Source organism: Pristis pectinata, chromosome 1 (genome assembly GCF_009764475.1).
Source record: "Pristis pectinata isolate sPriPec2 chromosome 1, sPriPec2.1.pri, whole genome shotgun sequence".
In the NCBI taxonomy this organism is placed as follows: domain Eukaryota; kingdom Metazoa; phylum Chordata; class Chondrichthyes; order Rhinopristiformes; family Pristidae; genus Pristis; species Pristis pectinata.
Window position 1 is genome coordinate 16,918,266 of NC_067405.1, and position 20,539 is coordinate 16,938,804.

At 43.3% G+C, this 20,539-nt stretch overlaps 1 protein-coding gene across 4 annotated transcripts in view; it reads left to right on the forward strand.

Moving 5' to 3' along the window:
- gli2a (GLI family zinc finger 2a) overlaps window positions 1–20,539 on the forward strand; it is a 374,584-nt gene that overhangs the window by 230,707 nt on the left and 123,338 nt on the right. For all 4 annotated transcript variants that reach the window (XM_052013099.1, XM_052013121.1, XM_052013112.1 and 1 more), the window contains one exon: window positions 14,963–15,068. In XM_052013099.1, the coding sequence (XP_051869059.1) occupies window positions 14,963–15,068 (106 nt within the window). The remainder of the gene's footprint in view (window positions 1–14,962; window positions 15,069–20,539) is intronic.

Sequence of the window (20,539 nt, forward strand, 5' to 3'; positions counted from 1 at the left end):
GTGTCTTTACAATGCTGCTGAAAACCTTCCTCTCTGGGTAGGTTTTCAGTCTTCTATTTCAAGCATCATTTAGTGTTAAATTTTCTGTGATAATGTTACCATGAAAAACCTGAATGTTAAAGATGTTGTACAAAGTTCAATCATTTTTAAAAAACCACAATAAGAACTCCATTCACTCTGACCTCAAGAAGCACAGAATTCACTTAATGCACAAGAAACTGTTGAAATTTGTATGTTTTTTAATTTGCTCTTGTCAGGGAAATAGTGATGTTAATTTTCTTCACAGGATCTATAAATCAGTAAGGAGAATATATCATAAAACCTTGCTTTTTCCCTGCCATTGTTGCAGGCAGCAAAGAACAGCCATGGTCTGTGTAAGGCTACCTTGATCTGCTTTGTCATTGAAACTGACCTGGCGCAGACAGCCATTTCATGTATTGTTAGGACAAATGCCAGCTTATTCTACAGGAATTTCCTGTATGGGTCTCATTTCCTCTGTTCCCCAATTGAGCCAGTAAAGCTATTTAATTACACTAAGAGGCTGCCCCGTAGGATATTATTATTGTCTGGCCACTTCCTGATGAGGTTGAAGTATAGGACACCAGCAAATAGTGTGTTTATTGTGGGAATGGTGATGGTGGAGATGTACTGATCTCACCCCCTCCTTCTCCATTGTAAATGAAGACAAGGAACTCCGTTACTTTTTTTAAAAACAGGAGACTGGAAATTGGATCAATTGGCACCTGTTTCTCATGAGCACATGAAAGTGTTTTAGCCTAGATTAGATTGCACTGATCATTTCCGGGTGAAATCGTGTCTATTGGGAAATCGGAACTTGGCACCTCCTCCCACTATTCAAGATAGTGCACTAGTCATTTTCCATGTAACAGGCACACAACTTTCATGAAGTCATTCTTCAAGAACACCCATTTCTGCCCTTACAGACATAAACTGGAGCTCATTAGTGCAACCTATAATTTTATTGTTGCAAAAAAAAAGGAACATAATGGGCTGAAATCCCCCATGAGAAGCCGATTGAAAGGTCTCCGTTCCACATCAAAGTTATGCTGCAGCCATTCCACTCTCAATGTATCTTCCTAATCATATCTCCTTGCTCCACATTGTTTGCATTCTTTTAACTTTGGCCTTAAGTTCATCACATTGCGATCTTGCGGGGGCTTCCCACACACATTGACAATCCTGATGTTCCCACTCCCCTATGGTTTTCCTCAACTCTTCTGTAGCTTGTCTGTGGATGGATTCCTTAAGGTCTGACAACCTACCTATGCACAGTTCGGCAGACTCGTCGGGGACAAGTCTCTGCACCTCCTATCAGGATATGCAATCAGGTCCTGTCTTAGTGCATCTCACAGGGTGTAAGCCACCCTGGAGCTGTTACAAACCTCCTTATGGCCAATTCATTGATATTTTTGTACAGAAAACAATGTGCTGTTCGTGTTGTGGTGTAACCCATTTTCTAGGCTGGAAAATGGACAGGCTATTGATGGGACAACATGAAGTGGCACCCTTTTTCAAAGAGTTTTGAGGTCGCAAGCACACAGCTGCTCCTAGAACAGGCACTTCTCGAGCATTCCATTTGCAAATGCCATGGGGGATTTGCCCTGGTAAATCAGGTAAATGTAACCTTTGAACTCAAGAGAGTGCTTCGCTTTTGTTCATCTCTATAAGCCAGAACAATGGAGCTGTCTGTGTGATGAACTGAGGTTGTTCCATCGAACTCCCTGATCGCAGGATTTGCTAACCCACTGTGGACAGCCTGTGATGTCTCGACTTTTAAAGAGACCACTACCAGGACCTCTCATTGTCAGGAATTTCCTTTCTGTTTTGTTGGTTTAAAAGTTCCCACATCGGAAACCTCTTTAAATATGGGGTAACATTAAAAGGGAAATTAAGAGCATCAATTTCTATGTATTTTTTCTCCCGTTCTTCATAACTTAATGTAACCACAAAGAAGTTTGAAGAACTTTATTTTCTCCCCTGTTGTACATTGTTAGTAGATTTGAATCCACTTGGCCAACTCAACTTTCTTAGGAGTTCTATTAATACAGAACCTAAAAAGTGGAAGGATTGTTATAGATTCTGTCAGCTCTGCTTTTAAGGTTAATCATAAAGAGAAGAATGTTTGTAATGAGACCTATAACAGCCCATAAAAGAGGGATGTTTCCTACTATCAATGGTTAACTATCAAATCAATGCTAAAAATGTTGGCTAGAAGGGTTGTATTGTCTGTCTCAAATTCATACAAAATAAGGAGTAATGCAGGAAGATCTCTGATGTTTAACCCCACTGTTGGTCTGAAAGATCCGTAACATTTAAGGCAGTAATTCTCAAACCAGGTAGGTTTAAAATATGCAGTGTTTCGTACAAGTCCTATCATGCTGATCTGACAACTTTAATAAACAATGAAGTTTGTTTACGGTTAAGTGTGAAACCTGGTTTAGTTTGCCTTATGCCCCAGCACATGTTCTCACTTGAATTGGAATTTGTTTCACTTTAATGTCCACCAGCTTGCAATCTATTTATAACACAGGCGGGCAGTCTGGACAAGAGTCAGGGACATGGACCAGTAATGTAGTATGCGATGCCCTAGTGGGTATGTTGCATTTGGTACCTTTCAAGAGCATGAACAGCACCCTCCTACTTATGTAATGCTAAAGTTGAACCCTGATGCCAGCATTGAAACTTATTTTAATGAAGTCAGTGTGGGGAATTAGTGCAAGGGGGCACTTTCCCATTGATAAGAACCACACAAGTTTCAAAGTAAAAGAAGCTGCATATTGTTTCACCAAAGGCAGGATTTCAAAAGCTGTGGCTCTCTGATCTCCTCCACTGCACCTTTTTCACACAAATCTCAAATGCCCTGAAGTTTGGATATCATTGGGCTGGGCTTTTGTGCATTGCACACTATAATTTCAACTAGAAATCAAACATTTTTGAAGTTCCACAAAGTTTGCAAGGCTTGTATTTTAGGATTTTATGTGCATTAATATATCAGGTGTATATATTTGGACACCATTTGAAAGCAAGTCCTGGGACTCTGACTCAGGTTGGTCCTCTTTAAGGTAGGCTCTCAACCCAGCACTCCTTTGAACTGCCAACCATTCCCTGCCAATCCAACTGAGCGACAAAACCATTCCAAGACCACAGGCAGGCATCCTGGCCCCTCCATCCATTGGCTGCATCTCCCAGAAATATCACTCTGACACTTCCTTCTGGCCGCAGCCACTGAGATCACCAAATATCTGAGTACTGATCGAACCCTTGACCATCGATTTAATCACCACCACCTACCCCAACCACTGATTGCAATGCAAGTAAAACATTAATTGGTCTATCATAAAACCATCGATCTTGCCTTCACTAATTTCAAAGCAAAGGAATTTACTTGCTTTCAGCATTACAGGGGGCACAATGCTGCAGCTAGTAGGGCTGCTGTCTCACAGCTCCAGCGACCTGGGTTCAATCCTGACCAACAATGGTTGTCTTTGTGGAGTCTTCACATTACCTCTGTGACCACATGGGTTTCCTCAGGGTGCTCTGCTTTCCTCTCACATCCCAAATACATGTGGATTGGTTGGTTAATTGGCCACTGTAAATTGTCCCTAATATGTAGTTACTAGTAAAATCTGGAAGGCGCCTATGGAACTCTGGGGAGAATAAAATGATTTGGGGTAGGATTAGTGTAAAAATGGGTGTTTGATGGTTGGCGGGGACTTGGTGGGTCAAAGGTCCTGTTTCCATGCTGTATCATTCTATGACTCTATTATCTTGGATTAGGAAAGAGTGAGATTTTATTTGTATCCATGTGTTGTAAATGTAGACATGTTTAAAGGGAAATTATCCCTGGTGTGGGCCAACACTATGGGTAGAGAGGAGGGGAGGGAGCAGGAGGGGTGAAGAGGAGCACTCGGGAGGGCTACAGGAGGGGTGGAGAGGAGGGGAGGGAGGGAGCGATGAGGAGAGGAGGGCTGCAGGAGGGGTGGAGAGGAGGGAAGGGAGCGGGAGGGGTGGAGAGGAAGGGAGGATGTACAGGTTAGGAAGTTGTGGGCATGCTATGTTGGCGCCGGAAGCGTGGTGACACTTGTGGGCTGCCCCCAAAACACTACGCAAAAAGATGCATTTCACTGTGTGTTTCGACGTACATGTGACTAATAAAGATGTCTTTGCTGCTTGAGAATCCATTTCTTGTGTCATGACAGTCACTCAACTTCACAAGTAATTCATTGGTTGCTGAATACTTTGAAGGACACTTTATAAATGCATGTTGTACTTTGTTTTATTCATTCATGTGATGGAAATGTCATTGGCATGGTTGGCATTTATTGTCACCCTCAATGGCCCATCAGTCAGTGAAGGCGAGCTGCCTTTTTGAACCACTGCAGTTTGTATGCTGAAGATACTTCTACAGGCCTGTTTGGCCCCAGTGATGCAAGGACAGCAGTATATTTCCAGGTCACAGTAGTGAGTGATCTGGAGGGCAAATGGGAGGTGTTTGCATTCCCAACCATCCGCTGTCCCTGTTCTTCCTTGTGGGTTTGGGAGCTGCTATTGAACTAACCTTGGTGAAGAATAGCTGCAGTGCAGCTGGTCCACACTGCACGTGGAATAAGTAAATTTCTTTGTAAAAGCAGTTATTTAGTTCATATTTCTATGTCCATGAAACTGCAACTAGATTATACTCCTAAAAGCTCTTTGGAAAAGAAGGGTAAGATTGGGGCAGGCACGGTGGTGTAGCGGTCAGTGTTACACTTTTATAGCGCCAGTGACCCGAGTTCGATTCCGGCCGCTGTCTGCAAAGAGTTTGTACGTTCTCCCTGTGTGTCTGCGTGGGTTTCCTCCGGGTGCTCTGGTTTCCACCCACATTCCAAAAACGTATGGGTTAGGAAGTTGTGGGCATGCTATGTTGGTGCTGGAAGCGTGATGACACTTGTGGGCTGCCCCCAGAACACTCTATGCAAAAGGTGCATTTCACTGTGTGTTTCGATGTACGTGTGACCAGTAAAGATATCTTAAGATTGTGAAGTATGAGTTCCAACCCGATTCCAATACTTCAGGGCAAACTAAAACGAGAAGAAAATAAAAGTGGTTTATCTGAAAGGCTCTGAGATTTCTGAAAGATGCATAAGATATTAAGAAAGAAAATAAGAACAGCCGTATGCCATGCATCTCCTTGTACCTGTTCCACCATTCAGCTGGATCATGGCTGAATCTTAACTTCATCTACTCGCTTTTGTTCCATATGACCCGATACTCTTGCCCAATAAAAATCTATCAATCTCAATGCTGACGTTTTCATATGCCCTGGTGACAGTGCTCTAAATTCCTCAACCTACTGTGTGAAGAAGTCTTTACTGATGTCACCTTTGTAATATTAAAGGTATTTTGGACACCCCCCACTCCATTAGAGGAAATAGATTGTTTCTCTCCACCTTTTGAGAGTCACAGCAAACCCCAAGCCCACGTCAACTATCAAGTGACTATCTATACTAATCACATTTACTAGCACTTAGTCCATAGCGTTCGAAGCGTTGGAGATTCAAGTGCTCATCTAGATACTTAAATGTTGCCCTCTCAGGCAGTGCATTCCGGATTCCAATCACCCTCTGGGTGAAAAGATTCTTCCTCAAATCCCCTCTAAATCTCTTACCCCTTACCCTAAATCTATCTAAACATTGCTTTCATCAACCCATAGAATGTAAGCCGAATCTGTGCAACCTACCTTTGCTGTTTAACCTTCAGTAGATACAATATGAAGGTATGTCTTTTGTATATACCCCCTGACAATTTGACTACTTTCCTTGCTATGATGAAACTGGTGGTCATGCAAATTTGCTGACAATCAAACCAGTGTATTGCTAAGAGAAATGGCTGGTAGGTGGCAGAGGCAGACAAATTGGTTTCAGTGTGGCTCATCTTATCCTAAGTAATGTGCCCACAGAGACTCCAGCCAGCGTAACCATGGAGGCCATTCCTGTACAAATACTCCGATTACAAAATCTCATGGACAGAAGCACAAATGCAGCTTTTAGCGATTATGAGCACAGACATCTTGACTGTACACAGGCATTCCATTGTGGCTCCAGATGCTCTGAACCCACTCTGGAGAGAGAAGGGGCTGAAATGTCCAGAAGCAAACACAGAAAGCAGGCAGAGTTCTAGTAAACTCTGTGTGCCAGAGTCTGTACACGTAAAAACTGGAGTTCGAACCTCCCCACTTCTAAACCAACCACTGAATTAATTAAACCTCAGAGAAAGCCAACTCCTGTCATCTGCCAGAATTAATCAATACATTTTCCAATTGTTCATTTTCAGAGTAAGTGTAAATATTTTTAACTAAATTGATTTGTTGATATCTGCAATGTAAAACATTACCAAAAATGCATCTTTTCAGTTCTTAACCAATATGGCAGCTCAGGAAAAAACAAAAGGAAAATTTCTCCTGTACCAGCTAGCTATTCTGTTGTGTTTGGGTGTTTTTTGTTCATCACTCAGGTCAATGGATTAGCTTTTTGTATGAAAGGGTTAAGAATTGTTTCTGAATTCAGCCTCTGCCTATCTCAGGTCAATGCAGCGACAGGTGCTCAGTGACCTATAACCTCAGGCTGTTCATCAAACTGATTTGCGCTATTTGGAAATCTGAGTCTGATAAATGGCCTTCTGAATTCAGAATGCGAATGTAGAGCTCGCTAAACAAGACGTGGCTTTAAGCTAAATTCTGAAGTGTTATGTTAGTACTGCGCTATGGAACGCCATGGAGCAATGGACTGCCAGCTTAATTGTGATATTGATCAAAGGGTGAGTCTCTAATCTGGATTGCTGGATGAAAGGGGAGGGGGGAGTGAGGAGAAATTACCAATTCTTTCTTGGAGAGAAAATAAAGAGGAAGAGCCGTAAGTGGACAATGACCTCCCACTGTTGGGTAAGCAGTTATCATAAATTCAAAAAATGGAAGGTATGATTTAGTCACAGAGTCGCAGAGTCATACAGCATGTAAACAGGCCTTTGGCCCTACCGGTTCATGCTGACCAAGATGCCCATCTAAACTAATTCCATTTGCCTGTGTTTGGCCTATATTCCTTTAAATTTGTATCAGGTTGGTGTAGAAGACATTGAGACCATGAAGTAAGGAAGTACTAGCTGAAAATGATGGGAACTAAAGCAGGTTTTCAGCAAATCTCATATAATTATAATCCAAAGGATTGTGGAAAACAGGAACTCTCTCAAAAATCTGTTGAATAAGAAGCTACTGTAAATTCACAAATGGGGAGGTTTGATTTGCAGCAAATAACAAGCTGCTGGAAAAACTCAGCATTTGACGCCGGCAGGGTCCTGATGACCCGAAACATTGACCATCCATCCCTTTGCCTCCACAGATGCTATTTGACCCGCTGAGTTCCTCCAGCAGTTTGTTTTTTAGCTCCAGATTCCAGCATCTGTAGTCTCTTGTATCTCCTGAGGTTTGATTTGCTTCAGGTTCGAGAGTGTACAGTAAGGAAGTGCTTGCTGAGAATAGGTCATTTAAACAGCCCAAGATTAAGACTGGTGGACTTTAGCTGATAGGGCTACTAGGCTATATGAAACCAAGGTAGTTAGATGGAACCTAGGTTGCAAATCTACCAAACAATTAAGGGTCTGAATCGTCCCCTCCTTTTTCTCCCTGTCCTTACTAACAATACAAACCAATGTTGGATATTAAACATCACTCTTCTGCAGTCACATGGAAGAGGACCGAGCATAAAGTTAATTAGATCATGAAGCACCTACAATCAGTGAAGAATTTTTAATGTAGTGTTGGAAATATAGCAGCCAATTTGTGCTGAGCAAGCTCTCACAGCATGATAATGATCAAAAGAATCTGAATGTTAGTGATCCTAATGTGGGGAGGGAGGATAGATATTGACCAGTACACTGGAAGTAACCCCTCCACCCTCTTTTTTTCTTCCTCCAAAATAGTGCTATGGGATTTTTTTATGTTCACCTGAGAGAGCAACTTAATGACTTCCACTGCTCGGAACAATAAATTGCTTTGTTTTCTGTTTTGTTTAAAGGCACTTGGCATGCTGGCCTTCAACAGTCAGGGCATGGGAGTTCGGATGTTATGTTGCAGTTGTACAAGACATCGGTTACCTTGTTATAAGAAAGATAAGATAAGATATCTTTATTAGTCATATGTACATCAAAATACAGTGAAATAAATCTTTTGTGTAGAGTGTTCTGGGGGCAGCCCGCAAGTGTCAGCATGCTTCCGGCGCCAACATAGCATGCCCACAACTTCCTAACCTGTATGTCTTCATTAAGCTGGAAAGAGTGCAAAGAAGGTTTATAAGAATGTTGCAGGACTTGAGGGCCTGAGTTATAGGGAGAGGTTGGCCAGGCTAGGACTTTATTTCCTTGGAGCATAGGAAACTGAGCATTATAGATGTGTATAAAATCATGAGGGGCATAGAATGGGTGAATGCATACAGTTTTTTTCCCAGGGAAATGGAATCAAAAATTAAAGTGCCTAGGTTTAAATTGAGAGGGGAAAGATTTAAAAGGGACCTAAGGGGCAACTTCTTAGTACAGAGGGTGGAACGAGCTGCCAGAGGAAGTGGTTGAGGCAGGTACAGGAACAACATTTAAAAGACATTCAGATAGGTACATGAAGAGGAAAGGTTGAAGGGATAAAGGCCGAATCGGGCAAATGGGACTAGATTAGGTGGGTATCTTGGTTGGCATGGACAAGATGGGCTGAAGGGCCTTCTTCCATGCTGTATTACTCTATGATTCAAGAGAATTGGATGAACACCTAAGAAGGAAAAGTAATGCTACAATGTGGTGAAAGAACAGGGGTGAGGAACTAGCTTTAAATCTTTCACAAAGCCAGGACAGGTATGATGGGACAAATGGCCTCCTTCCATGTGTATGATTCTACCACATTTGAAAGCTAACATTGGTTGCTAATGCTTGTAATAATTCTTAGTCACCAGTAGTTGGAAGTAGACATATACACTTATGAAGCTTCAATTACTAAATCAGTGTTAAACTTGTATAGTAAAATATTTCTGTGAAGTAAAAACTTAAGACTTTTAATTTTTATTAGATTTTCCAAAATTAAAATATTAACAATCTAAAAGTACATTAATAAATTTGTTATTTTTTAATTTTATAACAATTACTTCCATTTCCTATACACTTTTAATATAATTAAATGTCCCAAGGCACTTCACAGGAGCAGTATTATAAGAAATAGAATCAGGAATAGGCCATTTGGCTCCTTCTGCTTGTTCTGTCATTAACTAAGATCATGGCTGATATTTTACTTCACCTGACTTTTCTCCAGTGACCCCCACATGCCTTGATTCCCTTAAGATCAAAATGTTTATTGAGCGCCAGCTTGACAATACTCGATGACAGTCTCTTGAGTAGAGAGTTCCAAAGGTTTCAAAGTTGCTAGCGAGCTGCATAAGGAGAAGTGGGGGCAGAAAACGACCAAGTTCAATAAGCTGGTGGGTCTTAAGGAATATTTTAATGGACCATAGAAACGTAGAAAGGCAAAGAGGTTCAAGGAGGGAATTCAAGAACTTAGAGTCTTGGGAACTATAGATACAATTGCCAACATTGGAGTGATTAAACTTAAAGATGACCAAGAGGGAAAAATTAGATGGGTGAAATGTCATGGTCTGGCGAAAAATGAAACCACAGATTTGTAAACTAGGAGGAGATTCTTAAAACTGGACCTTGTGGGTTATTGAGTGCAGGGTTGGCTGCTAGATGAGCAGGACTTCAGGCAAGTTAAGGCACAGGCAGCAGGGGACTGGATAACCCATATCCCAGAGTTTTCAAAGAGGTGGCATTGGAAATATTGAATGCTCTTGTTATCAACTTCCAAAAATCTATAGATTCTGGAATTGTTCCCATGGATTGCAAGGTACCAAATGTAACCCCAATGTTTAAGAAAGGAGGAAGGGATTAAACAGGGAACCACCAGCATATTATTCAAGTGTCAGTGATGAGGAAAATGCTGGAATCTACAATGAAGGATATAATAACAGAACATCTTAAAGAATAATAGGTTGAGGGGAGTGGACAAGGATTTAAGAAAGAAAAATAATGTTTGATTAATCTGTTGGAGTTCTTTAAGGATGTGATAAAGGGGAACCAGTGGATGTGGTATATTTGGATTTTTGGAAGATTTGTGATAAGGTCCCATGCAGGAGGTCAGCAAGGTTAGAGCACATTGGGTTGAAGTAATATACTGGATTGAAAATTGATTATCGGTCAGAAAGTAAACATTGGGGATAAGTGGATTGTTGTCAGATCGGCAAATTATGACACTTGGGCTAAGCACAGTCTGTGATACAGCCATTCACAATCTTTAGCAATTATATAGAACATAGAACAATCACAGCACAATTCAGGCCCTTCGGCCCACAAAGCTATGCCGAACATGTCCCTATCCTAGAAATTACTAGGCTTACCCATAGCCCTCTATTTTACTCAGATCCATATACCTATCTAACAGTCTCTTGAAAGACCCTATCGGATCAGCCTCCACCACCGTTTCCGGCAGCCCATTCCACGCACTCACCACTCTCTGAGTAAAAAACTTACCCCTGACATCTCTATATCTACTCCCCAGCACCTTAAACCTATGTCCTCTTGTGGCCACCAATTCAGCCCTGGCGAAAAGCCTCTGACTATCTACCCTATCAATACCTCTCATCATCTTTTACACCTCTATCAGGTCCCCCCTCATCCTCCATCTCTCCAAGGAGAAAAGGCCGAGTTCCCTCAACCTGCTTTCATAAGGCATGCTTCGCATTCCAGGCAGCATCCTTGTAAATCTCCTCTGCACCCTCTGTATGGCTTCCACATCTTTCCTGTAGTGAGGCGACCAGACTGAGCACAATACTCCAAGTGGGGTCTGACCAGGGACCTATATAGCTGCAACAATACCTCACGGCTCCTAAATTCAATTCCCCGATTGATGAAGGAGAATACACCATATGCCTTCTTAACCACAGAGTCAACCTGCGCAACCGCTTTGAACGTCCTACGGACTCGGACCCCAAGATCCGTCTGATCCTCCACACTGCCAAGAGTCCTACCATTAATACTATATTCCACCAACATATTTGACCTACCAAAATGAACCACTTCACACTTATCTGGGTTGAACTGCATCTGCCAGTTCTCAGCCCAACTCTACATCTTATCTATGTCCCTCTGTAACCTCTGATAGCCCTCCAAACTATCCACAACACCCCCAATCTTTGTCTCATTGCAAACTTACTAACCCATCCCTCCACTTCCTCATCCAGGTCATTTATAAAAATCACAAAGAGTAAGGGTCCCAGTACAGATCCCTGAGGTGCACCACTGGTCACTGACCTCCACTCAGAATACGACCCTTCAACAACCACTCTTTGTCTTCTGTGGGCCAGTCAGTTCTGGATCCACACTGCAATGTCCCCTTGGATCCCATGTCTCCTCACCTTCTCCATAAGCCCCGCATGGGGTACCTTATCAAACGCCTTGCTGAAATCCATTTACACTACATCTACTGCTCTCCCTTCATCGATGTGTTTAGTCACATCCTCAAAAAATTCAGTCAGGCTCGTATGGCTCGTATATCATGGCTGAGAGGGCCAAATGTCATATTTCCAGATTTGCTAATGATGCTAACCTGAGTGGGAATGTGAATACAGAGGAGGATGCAAAGAGATGAGCAAATTGAGTGAATATGGGAGATGTAAACTAATATGGAAAATGTGAAGTCATCTACGTTTGGTACACATAATAGAAAAGAGTGTTAAATGGGGAGACTGGGTGGTGTTGATGTTCAAAGGATGAGCTTCTAGGAAAATCACTGAATGCCAAGATAAAGGTGTGGCAAGCAGATGGGAGGGCAAGCGGTATGTTAACCTTTATGAGAAGGTTTGAGTATGAGTAAGGAAATCTTACTGCAATAGTATCGGGCCTTGGGGTGATGACACCAGGGGTACTGTGTGCACTTTGATTTGCCACAGAAAAAGTGCAACAAAGATTCCTACGACTAATTGCAGTGATGGCGTGTTTATTGCATGAGGAGAGACTGAGTAGATTGGGAGTTGAGGATTGACTGAGCATTCCCTCGAGTTTAGTAGAATGAGAGGAATCCTTAAAGGACTTGACAGGCTTAGATGCAGGGCGAATGTTTCCCCGGCTAAGGAGTCGAGGACGAGCAGGCACAGTTAAAGAGCAGGCTGTTTAGGACTATGAGAAGACGTTTCTTCACTCAGAGGGTGGTGAATGTTTAGAATTCTCTAGCAAAAAACAAGCTACTGGAGTAACTCGGTGGGTCAAGCAGCGTCTATGGAGGGAAAGGGACAGTTGATGTTGCGGGTCGAGACCCTTCATCTGGTCCGAAAGAGTAGAGGGGAGAACACCAATATAAAGTGATGAGGGGGAGGGGTGGTACAAGAGCGATAAGTGGATCCAGGTTAGGAGAGGTTGATTGGCAGATGGAGTCAGGTGAGGGAGAGAAGGGATAAGATAGCAATAGAGGCTGGGAGGTGATAGGTGGAGGCAAGAGAGGGCTGCAGATGATGGAATCTGAAAGGAAAGGAAGGTGCAACATGGAACCGACTAAGGTGGGCAGATGGGAACAGAGAGGGGAGGGGACTCAGAGGGAGGAGTGATGGCCAGATGGAGACTCGGTCATTATTTCATCAAAAACTGAGATCAATACTGTTCTAGATATTATGGGAATCGAGCTATATGGAAACCGTGCTGGAAATTGGCACTGAGGTGGAAGATGTTGATAAATGGCGGAGCGTCAGATGGCCTGAACCTGGTTTTTTTTATGTTCTGGTGTGTTGGGCGAGAGGCCATTGCTGGTGACTCTTTGACTGCAACAAGAGAGCAGAAAATGGCACTGGGTGATTGTAGTTCTATCCACCTGATGAACAGTGATAGAGGAAGATGATGAGATCAATGACTGCAGAAAGTTTGACGACCTTGTGATAGGTTAACCATGTATCAGCCCCTTAGACTGTCAGTAATGACTTGGATTGGATCCATTTTGTTTCTGTGCAAGCCCGATTAGAGTGCTTGTAACCAGCAGTTCTGGTAAAATAGCACCAACCAATAAACTCAAAAGAATGTGAAGCCCAAATGCCAGTAGGGAAGTGAAACAGGTGGGCAACATTGTGGAGTCTGTGCAACCAAAGATCCACAGTACCCAGCTGAAGGAGGTTTATCTTGAAACGGTTAACGCAGTGCATAACCATGAGAGGTTTACCCTAAATATTTACCTCAAGTTGCTGAGTTCCATCACAGCAGCATTTGCTCTGGTCAAATCAACTGTCATGACCCAGTTCAGGCTGCTGAAGGCAGCTAGTGGTCCCCTGTTCCCTTTGTCCATGAGGGTGATTCTCTCCTGTCATTCGCTCTGACCATTATTAATGGTGCATTAACTTCAGCCGTGAGTTAAGTAAAGCTGTGTGGCTCGCACCCACTCACTGCCTGATGCAGCCAAGCACAGACCCATTATACCAGTTGCCTGGTGCATCCATAAAGCGTCCCGTGCCTGACTTGTCAAAGCCTGAGCCAATTTGTTTGATACGGCTTGGGCTGCTGAACCTACGGGGGCAACTTAGCCTTGTGGTAGACAAGAGGGCAGCAGAAAAATATGAATCCAACGTTATTCAGCAGAAAGTGTGAAATTTAGTGTAAGTGAAATTCAGTTTATGGTCAGCACAATTTATTTGATACAAAATAGACTTATTTTCCTCACAGAAGCCTTTGCCCTCTCCTTTCACTTCATGACTTTTCTTATTACCTGATGTCAGAATATTTGGCCCCACACTGTGAAATTTTGAACCATATCAGAATAGGCCTAACGAATCTAGAAATATCGAGCCTTTTGTCCCACATATATAAGCACACCCTATCTCTCATATTTCACAAAAGAGAGAGAAATATAATGCTAAATTTTTCAACCTTATGTAAAGACTGATTGAGCTGCTGTTCATGATTAAGATGGCTGTCAGTCTCTGTACATGGATTGCACATTGACAGGTAAACGTTAATACTGAGCTGAGCACAGTTTACTCAACTATCAAAGCAGGAGATTGTATGATAAATGAAAAGCTGGGAGATTCTAATACATTTGGCTCTGCTTCAGCAATTTCAATAACCAAGGGGTAGTCATCATCTGAAGTATGGGCAGAAGCAAGGAAGAGTTGACAGGGGGCTGTAATTTACTTTACAGCCACTTCAGATGAGATGTGCTGAACCTCGCATACTATTCCAGATGTAATTGGCCTAGGCTTGATGTAATTTTTTGAATGTGATAAGTCTGAAGCCCCTGTGCTTAATCCCCCAAAGATTTAGGCATCATCTGCCTGATTAGAAGCCAGCTGTACTGGCTTTGTTTGTCTGAACAACCCAGTCCTATACAAACACCCAGTTAACGTCCGATGTGCCAGCCCAGCTTTCTCTCGCTCCCCTCCACCGCCTCCTCCCCCTGCCCTTCACCCCTGCACCCCTACATACAGCCCTTCCACCCACAGTACGGGACCTGCTGCTGAAGTCAGCACTGATTCCGACCTGTGATTCCGCTCTCCCAGCCCTGTCATGTTCTGTTTGTGTCCTTTGCTCTGGCTTCTTTCACACTTCCTACCATCTTTTAGAGTTCAAAGCATGTGTAGCTGCAGGTCTTTGTCAGAAACCCAGTTGGAGGCCTTTAATGTTTGTGATGTAGGAATGCTGTGAATGACTTTGATTATTTATTAATTCTGCTTCTCTTGTCTGATTGAGCCAATAGCGAAGATGAAGGTCCTTATCTTTCTTTTCGCTGAACACGCTCTTGCTCTGAAACATCTACAGCTTTGTGGAAGCCGTTGCCTTTGAACTTTTTTTAAACAATTTTTGCAGTACCTTTTTCCTAATGTCTCATTTTCTTTATTTGTTTCAGCCTCGCACCACATCTTCCCAGCATTCCACACGCCCATACCCATCGATATGCGGCATCACGAGGGAAGGTACCATTACGAGCCGCACTCTATCCACACTATTCACGGGTAGGTGTACGTGAGCATGTTGATTGTACGCTACTGCGATTCTCACACTTCCACTGAAAGAATACGATGCAGGCCCCAACACATGAAGTGTTACTCAATATTTCCCTTGTCCCATTCAAAGTAGTGACTCCTCTCTTAATTTCCTTTGCTTTAAGATGTTGCACGGTGATCAGTGCTAGGGCCTCAGCTACTTACAATCTGTATTAATGACTTGGAGGAGGGATCTGAGAGTATTGTAGTGAGATTTCCTGATGATACATAGATGGTTGTGACGAGGATGCAAAGAACTTGCAAAGGGATACAGACAGATTGAGTGAGTGGATGAAAGTTTGGCAGACTGAGTATGACGTTTGGAGATGTGAGGTTATTCACTTTGCTGAGAAAGGAAAGGAGAACGTTGTTTAAAGGGGGAGAATGTTGCATGTCAGAGAAATCTGGGTCTCCTCATACATTTAACACACACTTAACATGGTTACAACAAATAATTAGGATGGCAAATGGAATGTTATAAGATAAGATTTATTTATTAGTCACATGTACACCGAAACACACAGTGAAATGCATCTTTTACATAGAATGTTCTGGGGGCAGCCCGCAAGTGTCGCCACGCTTCAGGCGCCAACACGGCATGCCCACAACTTCCTAACCTGTACGTCTTTGGAATGTGGGAGGAAATCGGAGCACCCGGAGGAAACCCACGCAGACACGGGGAGAACGTACAAAACTCCTTACAGGCGGCGGCCGGAATTGAACCCGGGTCACTGGCGCTGTAATAGCGTTACGCTAACCGCTACACTGCCGTGCCTGCATAGGAATGGAGTACAGGAATAAGAAAGTCGTTTTACAACAGGGCTTTGCTGAAGCTGTACTGCAAAAAAGCTTTGATCTCTTTATTTGAAGAGGGATGTGCTTGCATTGGAGGCAGTTCAGAGAAGGTCCACATGGTTTATTCTTGAGATGAAGGGGTTGACATGAAGAAAGGTTGAGCAGGTTCTGTGGGTTAGACTTGGAAGAATGAGGAGTGACCTCATTGAAATGTACAAGATTCTGAGAGGAAAATCAATAAACTGCAGATGGTGGAAACCTGAAATAAAACAGAAAATGTTGGAAACACTCTGCAGGTCAGTTAACGTTTGTCAAAAGAGGAATGGTTAACATTTCAGGTCCAACACCCTTCATCAGAACTGGGAAAAGGGAAAAACAAGTTACTTTCCAGGACCAGAGAACATGGGGAGAGATGGGTAGAATACAGGACATGCTTCTGACCATGTGAGAACTAATGAGTTAATGTAGCAGTTAGATTCAGATTATGCTTCTCAGTCCATGTTGCAACTAGCCCAGCAGGCTAGGCTATACTCGTGGAAAGAGAAAAACAGCCAAAATGATTACAGGCAGAAATGGCCAGTTCTGATACAGACAGAAAGAAAGGCAAGTTATCTTGTGAATCTTGTGAAGGCTTGACAAGATGCACTGAGAAACTGACCTCAGGAGACTGAAGCATTGAATATATTCAAGACTACGATAAGCAGATCTCTGAGGGAGTGAAGAATTGAGGGAAACAAGCACTCAAGGGCAACTGTGGTCAAGATTGAGTGCAGAGTAGGCCTACTCCTGAACCCGTTTCTTGTGTTCTCATCCTCTCTGCCACTGATTATTGACGACTAGGAGACAGATTAGAGCAGCACAGGTTGCCTCAGGTTGGAGGGTAAGAACCAGATGTAATGGTAGGCCATACACCTCATTGAACCTTCAATCAAACCACGGCTTCTTCACATTCCCACCAGGTCCCTGTAAACTTGACCTTTTGGTCCTGAAAATCCATCCCTCACAGTCGCAAATGTGCTCAATTGCTGGACATCCACAGCTCACTGGGGGAGAAAATTCCAAACAATTACAAACTTCTGAGTAAAGAATCTTTTCACCACCTCAGTCTAACAGGGTCAACCCATTTGTTCGGATTGTCCACTTTCTGGGCCTTGCTGAAGTGAGCAATATGTGTGAAGAATCTCAGGTGTGTCCTATCTTTTTGGATGAGGTTTCCCTTATTTCCTCCTCCTGTCCACTGCAGTTCTTTCCCCTTTTGTCTTGATGACACTGACTTGTTCAGGGTTCTACAGATACCTGCCATCTCATGATTTCATGACATCCCAAAAAGTGAGTAGGGATAACCCTGGGAATTACATGCCAGTGAGTCTTACTTCAGTGGTGGGCAAATTACTGGAGAAGATTCTTAGAGACAGGATTTGTGGGCATTTGGGGAAGCATAGGCTGATTAGGAACAGTCAGCATGGCTTTGTGAGGAGCAGGTTGTGCCTCACGAGCCTGATTGAATTCTTTGAGGATGTGACAAAGCACATTGATGAAGGTAGAGCAGTGGATGTGGTTTACATGCATTTTAGTAAGGCGTTTGATAAGGTTCCTCAAGGAAGACTCATTCAGAAAGTCAGGAGGCATGGGATCTCAGGAAACTTGGCTGTGTGGGTTCAGAATTGGCTAACCCGTAGAAGACAGAGGGTGGTAGTAGATGGAGCGTATTCTGCCTGGAGGTCAGTGACCAGTAGTGTTTGGCAGGGATCTGTTCTGGGACCCCTGCTCTTTGTGATTTTTATAAATGACTTGGATGAGGATGTGGAAGGGTGGGTTGATAAGTTTGCTGATGATACAAAGGTTGGTGGTGTTGTGGGTAGCGTAGAAGTTGCTGTAGATTACAAAAGGACATTGATAGGATGTAGACCTGGGCTGAGAAGTGGCAGATGGAGTTCAACCCAGAAAAGTGTGAAGTGATACACTTTGGAAGATCAAATTTGAAGGCAGAATACAAGGTTAATGGCAGGACTCTTAGCAGTGTGGAGGAACAGAGGGATTTTGGGGTTCACATCCATAGTTCCCTCAAGGTTGCCATGCAGGTTGATAAGTTTGTTAAGAAAGTGTATGGTGTGTTGGACTTCATTAGTTGGGGTATTGAGTTCAAGAGCTGCGAGGTAATGTTGCAACTCTATAAAACCCTGGTTTGACCACACTTGGAGTATTGTGTTCAGTTCTGGTCGCCTCATTATAGGAAGGATGTGGAAGCTTTAGAGATGGTGCAGAGGAGATTTACCAGGAATCTGTCTGGATTGGAGAGCATGTCTTATGAGGATAAGTGGAGTGAGCTAGGGCTTTTTGGATGAAGGAGGATGAGAGGTGACTTGATAGAGGTGTACAAGATGATAAGAGGCATAGGTCGAGTGGACAGTCAGAGACTTTTTCCCAGGGCAAAAATGGCGAACACAAGGGGGCATAATTTTAAGGTGATTGGAGGAAGGTATGGGGGGATGTCAGAGATAGGTTTTTTACACAGAGACTAGTGGGTGCGTGGAATGCACTGCTGGCAGAGGTGGTGGAGGCAGATACATTAGGGACATTTAAGAGACTCTTAGATAGCCACATGAATGATAGAGTAATGGAGGGCAACGTGGGAGGGAAGGTTTAGATAGATCTTAGAGCAGAATAAAATGACGGCACAACATCGTGGGCTGAAGGGCCCGTACTGTGCGGTAATGTCCTATGTCACCCTACAAAAGTAGTGCGAGCCTAGAGTGGTGCAGCCTCCATTACCCATGATTTTACTGTTTCTGCATTTAATAATTTCCCCCAAATTGTGGGAGGACTATTTAATCATAATGGATGTCACAGCCCAAATTCTTTCCTGAGAATAACTCATGCACTGCCTACCAGAATAAGGAGCCCTGATGACTTTCCTGTTCCTTGGTGGGACAGCAGTGTCCTCATTGTGACTGTCTAACCAGTGCATCTTTTCTAAGAAATGGCCACAGTGTTATCCCAGACTGGCTGACTTCTCCATGACGGCTTTTTGTGAACTGCTTATGTAAGCTAGCAGAATGTATTTCTTTTAAACTCCATCACAGATGGATGCCCTTGTTTATACAAAGCACTCCATGCCACAACTCTGGTACGCTGAGTGACGCTGGCAGGCAAACCCAGTTTACAGAGAGTCCAGGCCCTCAAACCCCTTGAAGGAGAAATATCTGATCAGAAAGCAAGTACTTTATTGGCTGCAGTATATGCCTCTCAGTGTGTTGCTTCTTTAAGTTTTTCCCCTGCTGGTGTGCATTGCTTCTCAGTGTCCTCCTCAATGAATAAATCAATGTTATCATCGTTGTGAGGTAACCTTTACTATCTAGGATAATTTCCTTGCATGCTCTCCATGGTGGTGATCTATGAACATGCAAAACAGGAGCAGCTGTGGACCATACAACCTGTTGAGCCTTCTCTGCCATTCGATATGATTGGTTTGGTAGGTTAATTGGCCACTGCCAATTGGCCCTGTCCCTGTGTAAGTGGGTGGTAGAATCTGGAGGTTGATAGGAATGTGGGGAGAATAAAATGGGATTACTGTAAATCCTGTGACACAAACCGATGCTGTTCCCTTCCATGAGCACGTATTGTTCCCTTTCTCTATCCCTCTCCTGTGTGATGCTGCCTCCCTCCAATCCTTCACCCACCCTGGCTCCCAAGATCTGCATTCTTGATGGTCGCTGTGGACTTGGGCTGAAGGGCCTGTTTTCGTGCTGCCTGGCTTTATAGTTCTAAGGTCATGAATTTTTGGTTATTGAGGAATTCAAAGGAAATTAACCCTGTCGTATAAACTTTTTTGGAAAGATACAGATATTTGTTTAATGTTTAGAGCAGAAACATTGCTTAGCATGGTGTGTTTTGAAACAGGACTGTGTAGCTTCAGATGGTTTGATCCCTGTTTCTCTTTTAGAGGTGCACCAACTGCGAGTTGTGACGATTTCAGATTTGCAGCTCTTTGTGTTTTAGAGGTGCACCAACTGCGAGTTGTGACGATTTCAGATTTGCAGCTCTTTGTGTTTTTTAACCATTAAATTGGGATTGCTAATTCTGTACCGGGAACTTTCATCACATGACCTTCCATTGCCAACAGTCCCTCCCTTGGCTGTTGGTTACCCAACATCTCCATCCTCAAATCACAAAGTCTTCCCACACTGGGTTGGAAAGCGAACAGACTCTTCTGTAGCTAATTACCTCTTGATGACCAGTCAAGCAGAACTTCTACCCAGGCAACCTACTACAGCTAGAGAAAGACACATGGAGGGAAAATGGGCAGAAGGGGTGGAAGGAAAAAATTCCATGAGCCAGAAATTCTACACAGCGCAAAGATATTATGTGCTTTGCGATAGAGTTCGAAAACCCAAATGCTAAGTTGATCAGTGGTTACATGCATGCATAATGTACTTTGAGAAATTACCTCCATCCTTCATGCACGTGGATGCCACTGCAGTTATGTGTTATGTACTTGTGATATTGCAGTGCAGATAAAAACTTTACAAATTGCATAGTTTCAACTGCAAGAACAGACATTAACTTAGGGGCATGGGGGTGGGGGCGGTGGTGAAGGCTCATCAGAGCATTGGTTCACTGACCATCACTACCTGGGTGGAAGTAGT